The 22,661-nt window shown below is 43.5% G+C and overlaps 1 protein-coding gene across 3 annotated transcripts in view; it reads right to left on the bottom strand.

The window, feature by feature from the left end:
* SLC13A4 (solute carrier family 13 member 4) overlaps positions 1-22,661 on the bottom strand; it is a 344,476-nt gene that overhangs the window by 317,797 nt on the left and 4,018 nt on the right. For 2 of the 3 annotated variants that reach the window (XM_069628767.1, XM_069628768.1), the window contains exon 2: positions 5,338-5,466. The exons of the other annotated variant lie outside the window; for it this stretch is intronic. In XM_069628767.1, the coding sequence (XP_069484868.1) occupies positions 5,338-5,466 (129 nt within the window). The remainder of the gene's footprint in view (positions 1-5,337; positions 5,467-22,661) is intronic. 3 annotated transcript variants of the gene reach the window in all.

Here is a 22,661-nt window from a genome sequence, read left to right as displayed (position 1 = left end):
CAGTTAAGTTATGAATTGTTTCTGCTACTACTTGTGCTTTTTTGCTAACTTCACTTTCCCTGTATATACCCATATTGGTATGTGTTCTTGTGTCTTTGTGTTTTGTCTATAGTAATGTTTTATTAGCTACGTATTACATATTTCACAGTACACAAAAATCTATTAAGAAAACAATTATCATTTCATTATTTAACATATTAACATTACGAATATTATACCTTCATCTTGTACACTGCACACCATGTTATGTTTCTGTATCAGTAGCTTAGTATACTAGATAGAACCCCATAATAGAATGCTATTTATATCAATGCATCGTTCAATGCACTAATTAGGGTATGATATTTATTGCAATGATCCTTGACACTTGTTTCGCAACATTATAATAAGAATCCCTTGTACACATATTTCATGAAAAGTACATACACATGTGATGTCATCAGTGATGTCATCAATGACATTTGTGATGTCATCTTTGATGTCCTGGGTGTTAGTCTTAGCAGTGCACGGTGGTGGCGCGAGTTATGGTTGCTTAGCTTACCATAACTGGCGAATTTCAAGGGTTTTTCGGTTTTACTTGGAACCATAACGTTCCTTTGACAAAGTTTTTTCACTGAATTTCATAGGTTTTTAGTAGCGCAACTTTACCATAACGTCCCTTTAACAAAGTTTTTTCACTGATATATATATATATATATATATGGGAGTAAACAGTAAAAGGGGGTGGTGGTGGGTTAGGGTAGGGTTATGTTTTTTTAAGGATTATCTAGGGGGAAGGGGTATTTGGGCAGGAACCCCCATAAAGAAAATCCAAGCATAATTTGGAAGTACTTTTCATGAAGTAAATTACCATGAAGTAATTTACTCTGTGGGAATTACATGGAACTGGTGGGCACCCAGAGCTGTGCGGGGAGGGTATTACCCCTGTCTATATGCAAGATCACTAAGGCCTACACAACCAATTGGAAGTCCTTGGGCTGGAGGAAGGGCTTGATTTTGCAGAGTAGAGAGATCCAGTACCAAGTGATTTGAACCTTTTTTGTGATGTGTTGTTGGAAGGATAGATTGCCATTCACAGTGAAGCCGATAGTTTGCTAGGTCTTTCGGGAGTGTTTTTCAGGACTTGGCATTTAAGCTCTGTTTTTGAGGCATCTGGGGTTGTACTCTCGCTAAGGGAAATATTGGGCCTCATTACGAGACTGGTGGTAGCCGTGCCTGTAATACAGGCACGGCTGCCGCCGGTATTCATTTTTTTACGGTGTCCAGAAATGGGCAATTACAGGGTCATTACGGCCTTGCTGGACCCAGTATTTGCTGATTCCTGGGCGCTGGAAAAAATTCTTCTCCATTCCCATTTGAGCCCCATAATGCTCAATGGGATTGGGGAGGTCAGATGCACCGGCACCGTTTATAACGGTGCCGGTGCATCTGACATGCTGTGCTTGCGGGTTCCTTTCATTCCGCCAGGTCAGACCTGGCAGAATGAAAGGCACCTGCGAGCACAACACAGAGTTTGCTGGTCCGAAAACAATGGTACCAGCAGCTTACCCGTAACATTGTATCCAGACCGGCAAGCTCGTTATGAGGCCCGGTGACTATTATAAGAAGATCCATTAGGGTAGGACCGGTATGTTTTTTAAGTATTGTGGGCAGGAGGATGTCGTTGGTGTAAGAGGTCAGTTTTAAGGATGGAAACATGTGCTTGTCCTGGTATTAGCCTATTTGAGCGAGAAAAAAAATAACAACCAATTTAGTCGAATTTGACATGGGTGATTTCGCTTTTGGGCCAATTTGACCACATATATTGTTAAATAGCAACCCTGGAGAGCAGGGGTTGTGGGGGCGTCCCCCGCTATCCAGGGTTGGTATTTAGCAATTTTGGGGGTGCTGGGTGCCCCCCGCTTCATTAAAATTGGAGGCGGGGACAAACAAAAAACAAAAGAAAATCTGCATGTGTGTTTAAATTCGTTTTCGTGTGCAATTGTTTTTCGGTCAAACTGCTGCAAACGAATTGCATACGGTCAAATCTACCTAAACCCTTGATCTTGAGCGAGAGGGGAGAGAAATGAGTCCAGGGTTGAAAAGGGTTATCATAACAGTGTTCATTGTTTCAATCATCATAGTTTTAAGTTGGCCTCATTGCAAGTTTGGTGGTAATTCAGGAGTACATCTGATGAATTACCTAAAAACCTGCTTTCCGTTACCGCCACCCGGTCCTGTAGTTTGACCATGGGATTCCAAGTGGTGGAAGGGTGGTGTTAATCCCCATTTTTGAAATCCATGGGACTCCATGGGGATTTTGGCAGAATTACCATGAGCAGTAATTCCACCGCAGTCATTCTACCCGATTTATGGCATTACTGTCATGGATTTACCTCCAACATGTTGCTGGAGGTAAATCCTCACCTTCAATTTCAAACTCGGAATTTGGTGAAGCTGTAAAAGTTGTGGTAATTCAATTCCCCACCATAAAAGGGCCAGTAACAGAATTACAGACACTTTGTTTGACTGCACCACCCACCTTTTCACCGCAAAGCCAGAATTGTAATGGGGCTCATAGAGCCAGCAGCGAAAATGAAAGGTTTGGGGAAAAGAGGATCAGAAATGCAAAAAGGTTTGTTTTGTATTTTGCTTTTTCAGGCAGATTAACCAGATTGCTTCCAGCTCAAGTGTGAATCTAACTCTTTGTTGGGTCTTATACTGGATGATGAATTTCGTTGCAATGGAAGAGCGTACGCTTGTGTTTATCAAGATGTCTAGCTTGAATTCCCTTCTCTGCGCCCTCCCTTTCTGTCTGGTGAAACTGATTTGATATGAATTTGCATTGTCTACCCAATACCAACATTGTGTTTAGCTTGTCTCATGGCAGTCAGTCACATGTGGTCTTCCATCATGGAAGTACCAGTTTGGAATTCAATTTAGAGGCTGCACTTGCAGGATATAAACTTTGATACTCTGGGTGCCTACCCCGTAATGTTCCTAAGGTACCGTTTTTACATCAGAGGCTTGTGCAGTGTGGTCGATATTATCAGCAGCCAGCACCCTATTTTGTTAATGACATTTGTTTCTGAATCCCACCCTTGATCAGTGATTGGCCAACAAGCAAGGTGCTGCCTTTGTAGCTGGTTGCTGTTTGTCATACTATCTGTGGGTACGCAATGCTGTTTTTGTCGGCTTGATCATAGGCTCTGGGCATCCTAATCAGCTATTAGTTACCTGGTAGAGGCCTTAGTCCTATGCAGGGGACATTCTTCTCTGCTAGATAAATACATTGCTCTGGACTTTGACCAGGGCATAGGCCATTTCCCAAAGAAAGGCTCACACCATGAGCTGTCTATGGAACAAGAAGGGTACAGTTTAGGCGTAGAGTGTGAGTACTTCTATCCCTGGCCATACCATCATCGTCCACCCTAATTGCAGTGTTCAATTGGCCGTCCTCTAATGTCCCATTTCCTGCCCTAATGTGTCCCCGCCATGCCCAGCTCAGAGAGATATATCCATGGGCGGCGACGTTCTCTTCCAAGTATAATATTATAGTGCACAATTTATAATCTGGTCTCATACATTCAAATAGTTCATATTATATCTTCTCCTTGTATGCGATCAAGCAGTGTGTTTGCAAGCTGTGTTGCAGTAGGCTTTACATCTAGGCCATCCGCCAGTTTATTGTATCACAGTCGATTTGGTACTTTTTCCACCACATTCCCTCTGGGTGGGTCACACGATGCAGCATGATGAAGAGTTGCATCTTTACATACCTCCCAATTATTTGTTCTATCCTCCGAATCTCTGTCATGGTGCTTGCGGACAACGTTCTGATATTCAACTGAAAATCCTCACTAGCGCAGAGCCAGCCATCGAAACTGATTCTCCATGAATGACATGCACATATATATCCAAGTACATTTTCCATCAGACCAAATCACTAGTTGATGCACCCACTGGCCTGTCTCCCCTCCTCACCCATGGCTCTGTCTTACTCACATACCTTCCTTTACTTGATCCTAGCTACAGTTCAACCTTGACCTAGTAACACTATTGTATCAGTGGCAGGGGAAATACTCATGGTTGTTGTTACCTCACCCTGTGCCGTACTGGCTTGACACAGCCTTTCAACGCAATCCCGTGTCAAAACCCCTTCACGGAACCCAATTTTCCAGAGAGAACCTTTTGAAATGTATCAATCAAGCTAGGATTTTCCCCGACAGCCTTAACAGGTTCCACAGCATAGTGACCAATTTAAGTTATTAACACCCGTTAATGTACCAAAATCCAAAACACATTTTTTGTGCAAAAGTCTCAAGACGGCTGTACCCCTGGCTATCCTAAATCTAATGGCCAAACAAAAGTTGCATCGCTATGGACTCCTTACTTCTCGGCATCCCCCTTGAGAAGGAGCTCATAAAGTTTCAGAAAGAGCTTTTGGTCCTGCACCCGCCTAGAGCATCCTCCATTTTATGATCACCGTTCCGTACCCTGCTCCAAATTCCTAATCAGTGCTCTGAATTAGCCTACAGGAAGGCTGATTACTTAACAACACCAATACATATAATAAAAGGCACCCCACCAGTCAACCATTTGTTATCATTAACAACCTTCACAAAGACCCAACATTTTGTGAAATAGTTCTCTATTGCATACACAGCATGTGTTCATTTCAGCCTTCTCTTCATCCATCATAGATTCGGAATTATGAATCCCTTCTAAATATTTGCGATTAGCTTTCCTACCTCTTTTTAAGGTCCTTATTTTCAGTTGTGTGCCCATAGGTAGTCGAGCTTTCTTTGTGCTTGCCACAGTGCTATGGAACCCTCTCTCTCTCTATTTCTTCTAATTATAGAAAGCTATTTCAGTTTAGCAGTACTGAGAAACATTGTCTAATCTCTTATCAATCATCTTTTGACCTCCACTTGCAATGAGCACCCAGGACCCATATGTGGAATTTAAGTGTGCTATAAATGTGGTAAACAAAAGATTGAGGGCCTGTTTGACAGAATGTTTTCCTATGGTGTTGCTCCATTGTAAAACACTTCTGTGAATCAGGCCCTAAGATGGGGATAAGCAAATCAATCCTCTCTGAGCGATTGAGGGAGTTCCTCTGTGTATGACTAACACAGACCTGTGGGAGTGTTTCTTCTTATCTGATGCTGGCAAACACTTCAAAATCAGGAGTCGATCCCTTATCAAGCACTAGTTTTCACCTCACTTTGAATCGGCGGAACGCCGAGACCCATATATATCGTTACTGATTAAAGGAACTGTTGGATATGGACTCTCAGCTCCGTCTAAAGGTCTGCAGAAAGCAAAAATACAGATGAAGACCAGTTGAGATCTGACCTCGCTAGACTTCAGGACTCCAAAGAGTGGGTAGAGGAAGGCTGGAACGAGGGCAGCAGCTCCAAGTGGCACGGCTTCTGAGACCCAGTACACAGCTGTGACTATCAGCACATAGGCACACGAAGCTTCCTGAGAGAGAGAGAGAGAGAGAGAGAGAGAGAGAGAGTGAGAGAGAGAGAGAGAGAGAGAGAGAGAGAGAGAGAGAGAAAACATGGGAGGCGGGGTGAGGGGAGTAAAGCATATGTTAGATATGACTGCCCTCTATAAGCAGATGCTATTTTGTTAATTTACTCATCAAGTTAACCTACAACTCACAAACGTGACTTGTGCAGCCAATTCCCAATACCCAGATGAAGTTTGCTTTAAAAGGGATTTATTAAAGTACGCCTTTGGAAATTTCTGTTTTTATGCAAAGTGTTGTTTGTTTGGATTGTACTCCAATCAGACTCAATGTGTTCATTGGAAACCAGTGAGAAATCGCATTTAATTTTGTGAAACAGTTAATTTGGAATTTAAAAAATACAGGTGCAGTTTTGGAAATGTTATTACTGTTTTTCTCAAAGTGTAAGGCACACACTAGACCTCTGAAAATCCTAAAACCTTTGTGACCTCAGGTAAACTCTGAGATGAGATTGATTTAACTTTTGATCAATTTCGCATGCTCTCCCTGGGAACCATAATGTGTCTGATTTCATAGGCAAAGTCTATAAACAATCACAATTCATAGAAACTGGCACATTGCATCTTTGAGCCAATTCACACAGAAGTTACCATGAGTAACTCTAACTTACCTCTGACGTAATAGGTGTATGTCCAGAGGAGATCACTGTTACTCCTTTCCAGGAGAAACTCAGAGTTACGCATAGTAACCTCTTTGTGAATTGGCCCCCTAAGTGTATTGGTTTTGCTCAGTCATAATGTCCAAATATTTGTAGGGCACCTGAACACTGATTTTGATTCTGAGTAGAAAAAATGTGTCAGCAAATTCCTTGTGAGTGAGCAGTTAGACTTTAAGCAGCATAAGCCTAAATGATTACTATTTTGGACTTTGTATGCTCAGATGTCCACCATTTACTTGAATGGTAAATCAAACGTAATATAACTGACGGAAAAGTCAACTTGAAAACAGGGAGGAAGCAATGTGCAATGTACTGCAGGTAATGATGATGATGGTGGTCGGTCAAAATCTCGAAAAACAAATCTCGACTAACAATAAGGTCGAAAAAAAAGACTGAAAAAAAAGTCGAATTTCTATTTTTTTAATTATATATTTATTTTGGGGTCCGGGATTTAAATGGTAAAAAAAAAAAAATTAAAAAAGGGGGGTTGGGGGGAACCCCCCCATTTTGAATAAAAAACGTCATAAAAAAATGCGACTTTTTTTTTCAGCCTTTTTTTTTCGAGATTTTTTTTTTCGGTCTTATGACCATAAACCGACGATGATAGGTTATTTATGACGCGCTTAATACCCAGAGGTTTCTTTTTTTTTTTTTTTTTTTTTTTTTTTTTTAAAACTCTTTTTATTAGGCAGCATGGCAGCAAAACAACAGGCGAACAGCGCCCAGCAGGTACAGATTGACAATACGCATCATGATACAGTCATGCGGAGATTGTACATTAAATGATTACAAAACAAAGTTACAAACGAGATGCGAGGAGGGGAGGCTGATCAAGTAATGTGGGGGGTGTACCCAGACTAGTGAGAAAAAGCAGGTGGAGGAGAAGTAACCGGGGTCATGTCAAGGTCGGACAAGTAGGAGCGGAATCTAAGCCAGATGTCCCTGGGCCTGGAGTGGGTAGGTTGCATGCGGGACCACATTTCCTCGGTGTCAGAGGCCCAAGTAACCGCCTTTAACCATTGGGCATGTGTGGGGGGAAAGGGGCGAAGCCAGCAGAGAAGGATGGACCGAACCGCTAAGAGCATGCAGAGGCCAGTCAGTTTTTTGGAATCACGAGGGAGACCAGGGAGGTCGTTGAAGAGACACAGTGCTGGAGAAGGATCCATGGGGTACTCGAGCATAGCAGATACCCAGAGGTTTCTAAGCGCGGACCCGAGGATCAAACCTGTGGTGCTCTGTGTCGGTTTGCTTTCAAGGCGAGCACATTGCCCCTGAGCTATCCTACCAAGACACGATGGGAAAAGGGACATTACCATCCAAGTGGTGTGTGTCTGGGTCATGTTCATACTGAGGCAAGGGGTACTGTATCTGGCCTGGTTACAGGTATTTCCCTGTAGGCACTGCTGGGTGGCACACTGTGTCCATACATGGCTGCAGTGTCTTCCGGGCATGTCTGTAAACTGGAGCAATGCAGCCAGGGTCACTATTCTCAGGCCATGCAACAGGTATAGTGCCCATAGGGCATGAATATGTGCCATGCCTTGATGGCTCTTTGGGTATATACTCTGCTTCCTGATTAGGCTGTAGGCAGTAATGTCTGGGGTATCATGTGGGCACTGTAGTCTGGGTCAATGGGGCAAAGGACATGCCTCAGGCTCATCACCCACATGGCTTTGTCCCAGGCTGTGCCATGTTGGCATTATGGGCACTTTGCAGGTATGGGCTGTAGCACCTGCTTTTTCTCACCAAGTAGGGCATGCGAGTAGCCATACCCTCTTGGTTCATAATCGGCACACTATTCTTATTTTGAAATTCTTTTTATTAAAGTTGTCAAAGCGAAACAGAAAATAATCCCCCACTCAACCCCCACCCCACAGGTGGTCAGAGTCCCAGGGAGACATAACTCAGTCTTTGTGGACAGAAAGGCCATACATAGTACACAGCACAATCCTGTTGAATCGAAAAGGCAACCCATTCCAGGGTCATAGAAGCCCAAATCATTCGAATCCAATCATGGCTATTTGGAGTTAGTTACTTTTTCAGCTATGAGCAAATAATTACGAAGCAGCCAACACAATCTACATCAATAGCTTCAACCTTGATTTGTCGTATGGGAGCCCTTTTGGATCAATCAAACCTAGGAGACACAAATCCTGTTGATTTACTGGGATCCAAAAATCTTGCTAATTTGACTCAGAATGAAATTCCAAAAATGTTTCAATTTCCGACAATCTCATCAAACATGTTTTCAATCTCCCCTACCCCTGCACTCTCTCAGCACCTAAGGGGCATATTGAGAAACATTACATGAAGCCTTTCCAGAGTATAGTGCCATTGCACCATAATCTTATACCACATCTTCCTGAGTTGTATAGCTCTGGTCAGTTTAGGTATTTTTCCCATCAACCATTGCCACTTCGACCTAGGTATTTCCCTCCCCAAAGTATCTTCCCATTTGCACATCTATGACCATTTTAGCACGTTCTTACTCTGATAAGTATTTTGTATAGTTAAGAAATCCGTTCCCAGTGAAAAGATCTATTTATAAAGATCTTTTCACTGAAAGGTCGATTTAGAAATACCGCTCCGTGACCGCACTGAGTGGTCTTTTTAAATCAAACTGTCACGCCCCTGCCACACACGAGTGCACGCGGGGGCTGACAGGCTCTGTGGGACCAGGAAGAGGAGGGCGAGGAGAACGGGTACGTGTGTGTCTGCGCACGTGTGTGTGTTGTATGTATGTGTTTTGGTTTAGGGGTGGGGGAGGGGCTGGGGCTGTGGGTAAAATCCTGAAGGTGGGAGTGGGGGTTGGGCGCTGGTGGCTGGGGCTGAAATCCCACGGGAGAGGGTGGGGGTGAAAGGCAGGGAGGACAAATGGGGGGTCCGTGGGTTGAAACTCCCCAAATATAAAAAAAAGGGAAAACACATTTTATAGGTCTCAAGGGAAAAAGATATTTACAATGCCGGTTTTCCGATAAGAAGAAAATCGGTCAAAGTAAATCAGTCTTTTTCTCTTGTGACCTTTAAAAAAAGGTCATTTCACATAGAACCTAAAAAATCAGCTGTTTAGAACCAGTATGGTAATTTTTTACTGTTTTGTACTTGTTATTTAGGTAAGGAATTTTTGAACTATTCTTTTAAAGTTAACAATTTTAGGTTTTATCGAGATGCTCTGCACCTTGTAATGATTTGTATTGATACTGCTTTTTTGTATAAATTATATAACTATGTTTCGAGAGCTCTTTTAAGGCAGGCTATTGCCTTGCACAATTTGTAATTTAAGGTATTTTAAAATGTTGTGGTATTTCTGGGTGTATTATTGTATTTATTGTCATTTATCTGTTAATTGAGAAATCTGAATCTAAAACAGAATTGATTGAGATAGCAAAAATCTCCGAAATGGGGTAAACGCTCAAGAGGATGCTTCTCTATTTTCCTGCACCTATATGCCTTACCTGTTAATAGTGAATTTGCTCACCTTCTTTAATATGGAACGACAGTTTGCACTCCTCAAAATTATTGATCTCAGTCTCTGAAAACATATCACACAGTCCACGACATCCCACGACATCCCACGTCTTCCCATTTCTTAAATGATAGTGGTTTCTCACCTGGTGAAAATTGAGAGTTTCCATATAGTGGAGTTTATGGTAAGGGGTGTGAGGTGATCCCATATTTCCTTATAAAAGAATATCAAGTGGTCCCAACTAGTTTTGTAATCTGACATATTACGCAGCCTATCTGAGGTACGTAGCCACAGGTCCTACGTAGCCAATATCCATTCCACCCACTGTTTAGTGAGATCCCCCAAGAATCATTCCCTTATAACTCTAATTTGTGCAGCCTCTTAATAAGCAACAAAGTCTGGGAGTGCCATTCCGCCCCTTGACCTGGGCACTATTGAAATCTTATAGGGTAATCGCGTCTCTTGTTTTTCCATATCAATTTTGACACCATGGAATTTAAATCTATGAAAAAGGCTCCAAATATCGGAATAGGCAATGCCTGGAAATAGTATAGAATCCTCAGTAAAACCACAATTTTAACAGATTTGATTCTACCCAGAAACTAAATACAGAGACTCTTCCATCTATTAAGGTCACCCTTACATTTCTGCAACAGGGGGGAAATTTAGCCAAAGATAAATCTGCAATATAGGTAGTAAGAGTGACACCTAGGTACTTAATACTCATCGACGACCATCTCAAAGCGTGAAGATTGCAGTGTAAACTGCAGTGTTGGTTCCTTCAGTGAAAGATTGAGACTCTCCGATTTCTCTATAATGACCTTGAGGCCCACCACTTCTCTATAAATCGTAAACTCAGTCTGTACGGCATAACGAGAAGTAATGGGATCAGCTAAAGTTAGCAGCATATCATTTGCAAACGCAGACACTTTGTATTCTTCATTTACAAAGAGGATCCCCTAAATATCCTTTACTGATCTAAGCCTCCACAAAAAGGGTTCCAAGTAAATCGCTAAAAGATGGGGGAGAAGTGCAACCCTGTTTTGAGACAATCCACTGGATTGAAACAAGGATTAAATACTTAATTGCTATATCAGATTAAGAATTAATTAAGAAAATAGTATACAAGGGATTAGTCTTGTGTACACCCTTATCATTTTGTAATGATTATACATTGTATGTAATTTAAGATGTCCTATGTTTTATGTGTTTTACATTGATGTTGATGTATATGTTGGTTTTTGTAAACCAGTGCATTTAATAGCTTTTTAATGAGTATATTTGATTAAATTGAAATTGTTTGTTTTCATGATGGTTTGTAGTTACTGTCAGTAAATTTGTTAGTGCACCCTGTGGACTTGAGCTCTGTCTTCTATATATTGAAGTATTTACGCCCCTGGGTTTCGACAGAGTAGACATATCTCCCACGTCCTTGTGGCACTGTGTTTACTGGGATTCCTTCTTTATAGTGACAACCCTGTTTTGTTCCTCTTCTCAGCGGAATTTCTGAGATAAAGTGCCATTTACTAATATCCTGACTGAGGAAGTGACATAGTTAGCCTTAACCATTTGCAAAAAAGAGCTGCCAAAGCCCATCTCTTTTAGAGTGTCGAACAGAAAGGAACACTCCATGTGGTCAAATGCTTTCTCAGCATCCTAGGATAGACACACTGCAGGCACTCCCATTATATCCACCTTTTCCATCATCAAATGGACAAAACGTCTGATGTTAACAATTGTTTGACGATTTTGTATGAAACCCGATTGATCAAAACACACCAGTGTTGGTAGTAAGGGGTCGAGTCTATTCACCAAAATGTTTGTGTACATTATTGCATTGATACTAATTAAAGCTATGGGTCTATATGAACCATATCTAGACGCGTCTTTCCCTGGTTTCGCAATTAGGATCACTTTAGCCTCTTCCATGGAGGGTGTGATACATCCCAATTTAAAAAGAATTAAAAAGACTTGTTGACTTCCGGATCAAAATATTCCCAAACATTTTATAGAACAGGACAGAGAAGCCATCCGTAAGGGAGCCTTATTACTCAAGGGAGATTTTATAGTCATCCGAACGTCATCTTCAGAAATATACTCATCAAGCCTCGCCTGTTCCAATGGGGATATTTTGGGCAACAGTTGCCCTGCTAAATAATCTCCCTGTGGACCCGGTGTGGGTGCCTCTGTCTTATACAAAGTTGTGTAAAAACTAATGAAACTCCTGCAATATTGCTTCCGAGTTTGTAATTGTATCTCCTTTACCATCTACCAGTGTTTACCCACCCTGGCCCCTCTTTGTTCCCTTAACACTCAAGCTAACATATTATCTGCTTTATTCACTTGCACATAGCATTGGTGCCTTGTCTTTAACAATGCGTATTAAGCTCTCATGACCCAAAATAAGGGAAGTTGAAGCGTAACCCCTCTATACGTTTTCAAGTTGTGTCTTGAAGGATCTAGTTCTATTTTTTTCTTAAGAATCTACAATTCATCCTCCAACTAGTCCTGGGTGAAAACCTGTTCATCCCGTTGGGCTTTTATCAAGATTAACTCTCCCCTCGAAAAACAGCCTTAAAAGCATCCGATGTTGTAATTTCTGAGGTAATCTTTAAAGGATTATTCTTAAAGTAGCCATCTATTCGTTCCGTAATAACAAGATCTTGAAGAAGCTCGGAGGGAAAGCTCCATCTCAACATTCCATCCCTGCATACTGGAAGCTTTAGCTTAACAAAAATGGGTGAGTGATCTGATAAAGTTATCGCCCCTATCTCAACACCAGTAACATAACATTTGCATAGTCAATATGTGAATACGATCTATGGACATTGGAGAAGAAAGTAAACCTACTCTCCATATCCCTAGTTTCCCTCCACGAGTCCCGGAGCTGAAGCTGATCCATATTATTCTGTAATGATTTGGAAGGGATGCAAAAAACAAGGGATATCCTGGGAGTCCCTCTGCCAGACATTAGTCCTGTTACAGGGGCCTTACCCAGATTCTTTAGCTCACTATCTTTCACAGAGGAGCAATATCCAAAGTTAATCAGTCTTTGTCCTGCCCTGGGGCAGTCCAGCACCGAAATGCTAGGCAATTTTCCTCTGATCAAGAGTACCAACAGCAACCCCAGACACGTGTTTCGGTCTAGTCGGGCCTCATCTGTGGGTGGAGCTGTGCCTCTCTAAGAGCAGTGAACAAGGGGTCCACATCTGGATTCCCCTGATAGCTTACTGTGCTGGACTGCCCTAGGGCAGGACAAAGACTGATATGTTTTAGATATTTCTCCTCTGTGAAAGATAGTGAGCTAAAGACTCTGGGTAAGTCTCTCTTAGGTAAGGTCAGTGACCTTACCAAATTGAAATCTGCCATGAGAAGGATATTGCCATTGCAAAGTCGCTCAATAGGGATAAACAATTGCGTAGAAAGCCACCTGGCCCCGTATTGGGAGAATACAGCGTGTCAACTGTCAAATTGAAACACTCACATTTCAAATTCGCAAATAAATAACAGCCCTCTCTGTCCCCTTTGTGGTCCTGAATAGTTACATCCATCCTTCTTCTAAATGCTATACTATACTATCCCAACAAGACCCCACTGTGCTTAGTACTTATGCCAGCATGAAATATATGTGTGTAAGAAAGGAGCCTAACTTTGTTCCTATCCCATTGATGAATGTGCATTTCTTGGAAAGCCACTACATCAGCCTTGCAACAAGTGATCCACCTGTTTCCTTTTAATAGGCAAATGTAGGCCCCTAATACTTTGGGATAAGGGTAAGAATTAAACTGGTTATGTCTGGGAAGCTTCACCCCATTTCAAGTAATCTGAAGCATCTAAGAATTGCACCACCAGGACTTGAGGCATCAGGTTCAGACCGAGTTCCAAAACACATCTGTACGCAACACCACTCCAAGACCTCCCCAAAATACCCTCCCCCCAAAAACATAAAATTCCCTTCCCACCCCACAATAAACCACAACACAAGCACTCCTACATAACCAAAACTGAACTTCCCAATGGCTATCTTACTCCTCGGTACCGAGCATACTAAAGCTCAGGTAATAGCTAAATGGCCTATAACTGGCAAGGGCTTCCTCTAGAGTGATCTATTAGATGGCTCAGTGGCCACCCCACTGCCCCGAGAAGCCACCCACAGCTTTAGCACCAGCACCAAACTATACGAAACCACTATAACAATTTTAAAATCTGAACCAAGTGGATACCCACTAAACAGGACTCCTATGGCGAAATCCAATTATAATCAATGAAACCTGGAGTTAACCATGTCAGTCAGTGGACCACTCTGCCAATTCATGACTAACTCTTGCCCTCCCAGATACACACCCCCACTTTTCCCAGAGCAACTTTCGGAATCCTAGTTCAGGAACAATGCAGTCTGTTGAAAGGAGGCAATTTCTGAGAAGTAGACCACCTTTCAATGATCTCGTCATCAAGGCTCAATAAGCTGAGTGCTTCTTGTGGGATAGTAATCCTGTGCTGAACGCCATCCAATTACAATGTTAGGCCAAACGGAAAGGTTCATCTATGCCTGACTTTCTTCTTTGTCAATTGTTTGGTTATTGGGCCCATTTCCGTTCTCTTTTGTAGAGTTGATACAGCTATATCCTGATTAATCTGCACTTCCCATTTCATTCAGACGAATCTATGGCTTCCATCTTGTCACAGCCAAAATAATTTCCTTCTGAGGATAAGAGGACACAGCCACCAAAATATCTCCAGGCTCTGATTTGACCGGATTGCTTGGGACCGTACGGTGGATTCGATCAATCAGAACCCTACTGGGTGATGCGATGTCCAACACTTCCCCCAGAAGGTTCTAAACAGTGTCTCTAAGGTCCTTGTCAATGACATCCTCGGAAAGATTTCTGATGCGAAGATTGGACCTCTGTGAGCAATTCTCTTGATCTTCATATTGCAATTCCAGATTTTGGGAGAACCCATTAATGTGCTTCAAAAGCTCAATGTTCTTGTGAAATTCCTCTGCCACATCTTGCAGAGCTTGCTTGTTGGAGTCGGTGTGTTCACCCAACTGCGCCACCTTAATGTCCGCAATTGCTACTTGTAAATCAGTCTTGAGGTAATTGAACTGTTCCTGAAACTAGGCCATGAAGGTGTCTTGAAATGCTGAGATGCACTGCTGTAAGTCAATATTTGTAATTCGCTGGCCCTCATGGCATCCCTGAGCCTCATCTCTAGAAGACACGTCCTGTCCCTTGACACTGCACTTTGCCACCGCACCCTTACTGCAATACTTTGGTGACTGGGGGAAGAGCCCTGCGCTTTTGCTCCTGGAATGGAAGTAACCTTCTTTCCCTTTGGCATCTGGCAGACATGCAGATGTGCTTCTCCCTCCCAGGTATGGGCAATAGTGGGTAGAAATATGCCTTTTAATGGAGATGTAGCCACTTCCAACTGTGCTATCACATGACCCAATCCTCAAATATATCAGCTTTCAAATGATCCCTTTACCGCTCAGGGGGCTGGAAAACACTCTTCTCAATCACATCCAGGAGAGAACCCCCTCCACAAAGCATTCAATTGCAACTGCCCGTTCCAGGGTTCTTCAAGAGAGAGGTGGGGGCAGACTGAGCCTCCCTTCTGCAGCAATCTTCATTAGAGTCCCAGAGGCTGTGTGGGCCCGATAGCACAGTTATTTCACAACGGTTCAGCTCACTACCTCAATGCCCTCACAGACGCTCGCCATGTGCTGCCAAACAATCTGCACCACTCACAGGGGTTGCCTGAACTGATTCGGGAGCTTCATTGATGTTGAAGGGTGGACACCCACAGGAGATCCGGAGCATATACCGACAGGTCGCCGGGAGCCATCTGCACGCTATTCTTAATGTACCCCTTAATGTACTGCAATACAACTGGTGATATAATTAACAATGGCATTAGTGATGTCATCAGTGTTGTAATTTGTCATGCCATCTGTGATATAAGTATGATGTCATGAGAAGTGCATGTTAGGCGGAGTTATGATGGCTAAAACAGACTGGCAATTTTCAGTGCTTTTTAAGTTTTGCATCTTAACAACTTCTAATTAAACAAAGTTTTTTTCTAGCAGTTTCAGCATTTCTGGATTAGTTAATATTCCTATTTGAAGAGCACTTGGTTAGATGCTTATAACGTTGGCACCATTTGGCGAATTTACACAAATCTTTCCATAATGGTAAGTCCACAGAATTCGTTTAAAAAAAAGTTTGTGCTGATTCAACAATATACAAAAGGTTATTTTTTATTACAAGTGTCATAAGATGTTTGGTCTGCGCTACAGCAAAAAACAGTAGGCAGATTTAAACAAAACTTGGGCCATACCACCCACAAGAGAAAATGCTAAAGAAAAAGGCTTCAGTGTATGTGCACTCTGACAGGGGCCACAGGTCAGAGAGGGAGGAACCATGAACATTTGTACTTCTCCCCTGGTGCTTGTGGAAACAGGATTACACCCTGTTTGAGACATACACTTATTTCGCCTAGGGGCGAAGTGAAAAGATCAATACATTCACCCAGCATTGCATTTGGCAACTTGAAACAAAGAAAATGCAGGGCCAAGGTGATTGTATTTGTTTTAACAACTTGTAGCGGGAGCCCTCGCCTTAAAAAACATGATATGCTCCTGAGCCCCCAACCCACAGACCCCCTCTGCTTCTAGTTTGCAAATACCCCCCCTCACACATTTCCAAACCGGATTGGGCCAGCATGGCCTTACATGAGTCCCCATTGGTCGATGGCTTCATCCCCACCAAGCCTACTCAGAAATGGAACCCATGTTTCTACGCGAGCTTCTCGCTTGCACACAGAGGCAAGTCCAAGTGGCTCATTGTATTAAAGAGTAGTTGATCACAAAGGCATTGAGCTCTTGAGCACCCCAGCTAGCATTCCAAGCAGCAGCATTGAGAATGCAAAAGATATCCAAAAACAAGCCTAAGCTCTCACAGGTACTGAAGGCCTCATTTGGGAATATAGGATATTTTCTTTTAGAAAATCATGCATGTCATAATAACCTTCCTGCGTGTAATATTTCTGCTGTAGGATCCAGTGTCTATTATGGCTGTACCATCGTTGGGGCCGTAATTTCACCAGGGTAATACAATATTTTAGAACTAGGTCCTGATAAACCACTTCTGTCCTTTTAAAAAAACAAATGCACACAAGGCTGAGTGATGATGCTATTGTGAATTGAATTTTCCAAGAGAGAGAGAGTGGGAGATAGAGAAACAAAGACATCAAAAAGAGTGTGCCCCCTGGATCAGTTTAGGATAGGCCAGGTAAAACCGGTTTTTAATAATTCACTTTCTCCGGCCACTATCAGAGATCCATTAAAAATATCTTGCATAATGCTCCTACTGAAAAAGACAACTTTGGACATGGATGTTCCGTCGCATTCCCATCCCAGAGCTACTACTCGATTTCTAGTGAAAATACTGGAGCGTGCGGCTACGATCCGGGTTCAGAATTTTGTAGAAGTCAAGCTCCCTTGTAGGCCTTCAATCCAGGTTCAGGATTTTGTAGAAGCCGAGCTCCCTTGTAGGCCTTCAATCCAAGTTCAGGATTTAGTGGAAGCTGAGCTCCCTTGTAGGCCTTCAATCCAGGTTCAGGATTTTGTAGAAGCTGAGCTCCCTTGTAGGCCTTCAATCCAAGTTCAGGATTTTGTAGAAGCTGAGCTCCCTGGTAGGCCTTCAATCCAAGTTCAGGATTTTGTAGAAGCTGAGCTCCCTTGTAGGCCTTCAATCCAGGTTCAGGATTTTGTAGAAGCTGAGCTCCCTTGTAGGCCTTCAATCCAGGTTCAGGATTTTGTAGAAGCTGAGCTTCCTTGTAGGCCTTCAATCCAAGTTCAGGATTTAGTGGAAGCCCAGCGTTCTTGTAGGCCTTCAATCCAATCCAAGTTCAGGATTTAGTGGAAGCCCAGCGTTCTTGTAGGCAGATTATCCGTTTTTGGGTCACAATGTGGAGCAGATCTAGCCGTAATCAATGCCAGAGACAATGCATGGCATTTAGACAGCAAACATGTTACCCTGCTGGCAATGCCTGCCCTGTTGGCCTCATTTGAAATGCTGGTCCATCAGCTTACTATGGAGAGAGCAGCATTGATGGTCAGGGCATCAAATGAAGCATCAAGATGGTTCACAACTTTCTTACAAACCTCATCACCCGGAATTTCTCTTGAAGGCCTGTTGACTGAAAAGATCAAGGTGACTTGTGGAGTAGTGCTGGAGAGTTCTCTCTAGCCCCTACTTTTCCACAACTTAGACTTTAATCTCGGTGTGGGGGTACCACAGCCCTGCAGATGACACCCAACTCTATTTAAAACTCACCAATAGCCTCCCCTTATAGTACATATCCACGACAGTTGTAATATCAGCCAGCAAACAATGTTCCGTTGTTTTGTTGAGTGACCTCTGTTTGATTTATTTCTCTTTTCCCATCACTCATATGTCTAAAGGCAGAGAAACTGCTCCTTTTCACTCTCTCTAGAGTGTGGCACCCTTGAAACCTTAGCACCCAAATGCAGGGTTTTGCCCAAGGCGAGTACATGGTGACATATGCGGATATGTAATTGCTCATCTACGCTGTCGCTGCATGTTACACCTCGCGGCGTAGTAAGGCCAAAGCTGGTGTGCCCTGTGTAACGTTGCTGGCGAGGTGCAGGTTTGAACCCACTTGCCATCCAATGCAGCTTGCTTTATAGTTGACGTTCACACTTTTTTTGTGTGCCCCTTTCATATGGATCCTATGAATGTTCTGTTATTGAGTTTCATTGAATTTTATGTTGTGGCTTATAAGGACTTGCAGATGGCATGCTCCAGCAGGGAGCATGTGGCCTTGTTTTTTAAACTTTAATTCATTACAGAACATATGGTGAACATAAGGAGGGCTCTTAATTAGCGTGTGTGCCGTTCTTCAACCAGCGCCCTAAGTGCCTGAGTTGCAACGATATGTGCTAAGCCAAGTGTGCATATGCATACTTAAAGTACTCTAGCTGTTTATCTATATTCTCTGAATTTGTATACAAATGCCTGAAGAGGTCAAGCAAAAGAGCACAAATAAATTAATGCAAACACCACTTCCAAAAGGCATTGGCACAGGTGGGTCGATTACCGCATAAGGTGACAGTGGTGCTCTGAGCATGTCTGTTTCCATAGCAGTGATATGGAGATGATAACCTCTTGCAGATTGCCCAGTGCCAACTCTGGTATATGCCAGGCGCTCACACATTTTCACATGGTTGACTTCTGTCTGACAGCTGCAAAACGTCAATAGGCCCGGAATAGGCCGCCAAGACCTGACGCCTTCCCTTAATATGGCACTCAATGAAATAATTAAAAGTGCAGACATTTACGAGTGTTGTTTGCCCCTTCTCATACCTTTCCATACCATTAGAAAGCGCAATTCACTGCATGCCAATTTACACTTGTTTACTGTGGATTGCAATTCTTGAGCTGCATCTCCTGTTGTCCAGGCTACCACTCTACTTGCTGTCCCTGCCGTCCCTGAATGGAGGATTCCAGCGATGCCGGAGCACGCCGGCTCAGAGGTGACCATCTGGCCCAGGGAGCTTCATGGTGGTTAGTATCTCATTACGGAAATCCCGCAATGGCTCGTCATTCTTGGGGTTATCCGCATACTGCCGCCATTTATCACCATACCAGTAGAAAAGCACACCCACATAAGAGGATAATTAGACATCGGAATGGGCAAGTATTGTAAAGCGCGATTGTGCTATAGTAACCACACTGGGAGTATTTGCACTTAGCACATCCATTTTTATACGTAACATTATCACATGTACCTGCTTAATGCTGGGATTGTGTAAAAGTATTCGTAATGTATACATATATGTGAAAGAAACTCTGATTAGAACTCTATAAATGGGGCCAGCATCAATACAAGGTGTCGCAGATTTCCTTGATGAAAGTATAGTAACCATGGGTTACAGTACTGTACATAACCATTTCCTTTTTGTGTCTTTCACTTTAGGCATCTGTTCAGGATCAGAGGCAAGCCGCAGAAACTAGATGACAAGAGGGCAGTCTGGCAGCTGAAGGCAATCCTACTGAGCGATTACTGGATTAATATCCGTACTGGTGTTATCTACTGTACTTGCTGGGATATGTGCTGGAAGTCGAGGACTGCAAGATCATCTACTGTACTGTGCTCTACTCTGACTTACCCCACTCACCCATTTTACCTCACCCCAATTTACCTCACCCCGCTCCCCAACCCTCTCTCACTCCATCAAATCTCACTCCCTCAGTTTCCCTTGCCCCAGTCTGCCTCATGTCTCTCACCCAGTCTCCCTCATCCCACTCACCTACTCTACCTCACTCCACCCTCTTGTTCTCCGTCGTCCACTCGACCCCACCTTGCTAACCTACTCACCCTCACCCACTCTCCTTCACCCCTCACCTACTCTACCTCAACCCACTCCCCCATTCTACCTCACCCTGCAAACCCACTCACCCTGCTCCCCCACTTTCCCTCACCCTGCTTCTCTACTCTACTGCACCCCACTCCCCCAGTCTGCCTCACCCCATGCTCCCTCACCCCGCTCACACAGCCTTCCTCATCCCAATCCCACACTCTAAGTCACATTGCACACCCCCTCTTCCTCACCATTTCCATCCACTCTGCCTCACTGCAACCCAAACGGTGTTACTTCTTTTCATTATAACCATGGCTGGTTCACCCTGCACATTCTCTTCTCTAAGATCTGCATTGTCAATGAGGAAAAACAAGTGCCCCTAATTAGGGTCTTGATGGAGATGATGGAAGATTTCGAGAATGTCCTGTTCATGGACAAAACTACATCATCCTGGAAAGATTGAGCAGGTGGCATTCAGGAGGAAAGGACACTTTTCAAGCAGGTCTGCATCTGATCATAGTATATTTATTTTAATAAAAACCTTTCGAGAATGTAATCTTGGCCCGTATAACTCTTGTCACTAACAGGGCTCCGTTTAACGTATCCTTATTGACGTCAGTGGCAGCGAAGCCGTTTCAGTTCATATGCGCGTGAGCCGCTTCTGCTGGAATGTGCAGTGAGAGGCGGGAAGAGGGAATTCAGCGGTGGGGCGCATGGGTGGCAAGGGGCAGGGGATGGGGTGAGATAACAAGAGATTGGAAGTGTGTGTGTCCCACCCTCAGTAACAACGCAGAATGATGGTTCTGAATGTGGGGCTGAAGGGGGACAGCAGAAGCTTGCACTGTACATGGACCACTGGTTGTTGCTATTTGAAATATCACCTGAAATATAATGCACCATTTGCACTGGGAAAAAAAAAAAAAAACCTTTCTCTCTGTGATTGACTTCTGGTTTGTGGTCAGGGCAGTGAATCCAAGTGGAACTGTGCTTCCAATGCGCATACTTTTCCCACTGTTGACTTTTTAAATTGCTTTTATAACTGTATAAACCGTAACAGAAACAGACACACTCGGAATGGCAACGAGTGTACTCTGGTGTAGTGATGGGCTGACGCTCACTTAGACCTCCCCAGGCTCCATTGTAATAGTGCTAGTTGTAACGCAGTGAGCGCAGTCACCTCCAATGGCAAGGGTTTGATTCCAACTTCCCCCAATGCCTTCTGGAATTGTCTGGAATTGTCTGAAATAACTCAGATGATAACGCAGTTGCTTCATCATCTGATTTATTTGAGTGATATAAAACTTGTATCAGTGGACTCTCTTAACCTTTAGGGATTTGAGCGCGAGACACCTTTCCGAACCTAAATTTTACTGTCAACCTATTCCAAACTTTGTGGGAAGTTTGAGGGAAGTGTTTTGCTCGCTGCCAGCCTTCTCTATGAGAATTTAAGTTTGATTATATCAATACGAAAGTGGAAACTAGAGCACACGTGACAGAACGATCCCACAACCATAATCAGCCTTTTGGAATTGGTAGTTTTAAAATGGATTTTGATGCTTCTGTTTTGAAGTCCTCAAGCAATTAAAATATGAAGAACAATGAAAATAACAATTATAGTCAAAATTTTCATAATATCAATGTTCTCCGTATGATATTACATCTTTATGCAAATCTGCACTGCAGTTTGGGCAGCCTTTCTTCATTTAATACCTTCTTACAGTCACTTTCAAATTTGGGCTACCAGTAGATGTTCAATTTGGGTTGCTGTGGGGTGAGTGTGAATACACACCAGTCCTATGGAAATGGTAAACTCTTGACGAGAGAGCTTGACACTTTTCACATGGGATTCTGTTGCTGCAAGGCTTCAACAGCTGGGGGACGAGAGGTGGGCGAGGAGGAAGCAGCTTGAGCTGGAGACCGCCTTTTCAGTAAGGCAACAGAGTGAGGGTTCATCAAGAAGGGTATGGTACACTGGATGGTTTCTGTTTTTGGTGCATGTAGTTAACATTAGCACCCAGGCCGGGGAGCCAACCAATCAGGTGGCTAGAAACGCGGGCTTGAACCGCTGGTACAAGCCTGCCTTCCAAGCCACCTGATGGCCGGCTCCCCCCACCGCCATCTTCCTCCCACCCGCCGTCCCCATTTATTTTTCTTTATCAACCCCCCCATGCCCTCCCACCTACCTTATTTCGGCTGCGGTGGCCCTTGCCGTCACAGTCGCAGCTTCCTCTCAGCTTCCCACGGCCGCCATGAAAAGGGAAGGAAGGGCTCTGTACGGAGCCCTGCCTTCCCTTTCCTTGGCGACCATGTTGGTAAAGGATTTTCCTTCCTACAACGGGACGCACGTTGCGTCCCGTTGTAGAAAGGAAAGTCCTTTATTTTTTAGCACCAGGGGTTGCCGCTTTAGTAACCCGGGGTGCTAATGGCCTTATGTACCCGTTGCATAGGCAACACAGGGGGGTAACGACCCTGGGCCCACATTAATGGGCCTCGCTTCGCTCGGGCTGTTAAATGGGGACGCTGGCCATTTCCCTATGCATTCAATATATGCTGTAAAATCACAATATTCACCATAGCTATTCCTCCTGCTTATTTATATGTACCATACAATCGATGATCAAAGCCAACA

This window comes from Ambystoma mexicanum, chromosome 12 (assembly GCF_040938575.1).
Source record: "Ambystoma mexicanum isolate Mex_15411 chromosome 12, UKY_AmexF1_1, whole genome shotgun sequence".
NCBI classification, from domain to species: domain Eukaryota; kingdom Metazoa; phylum Chordata; class Amphibia; order Caudata; family Ambystomatidae; genus Ambystoma; species Ambystoma mexicanum.
The sequence above is the reverse complement of the archived record's forward strand: the minus strand, read 5'-3'. Positions and strand labels throughout refer to the sequence as shown.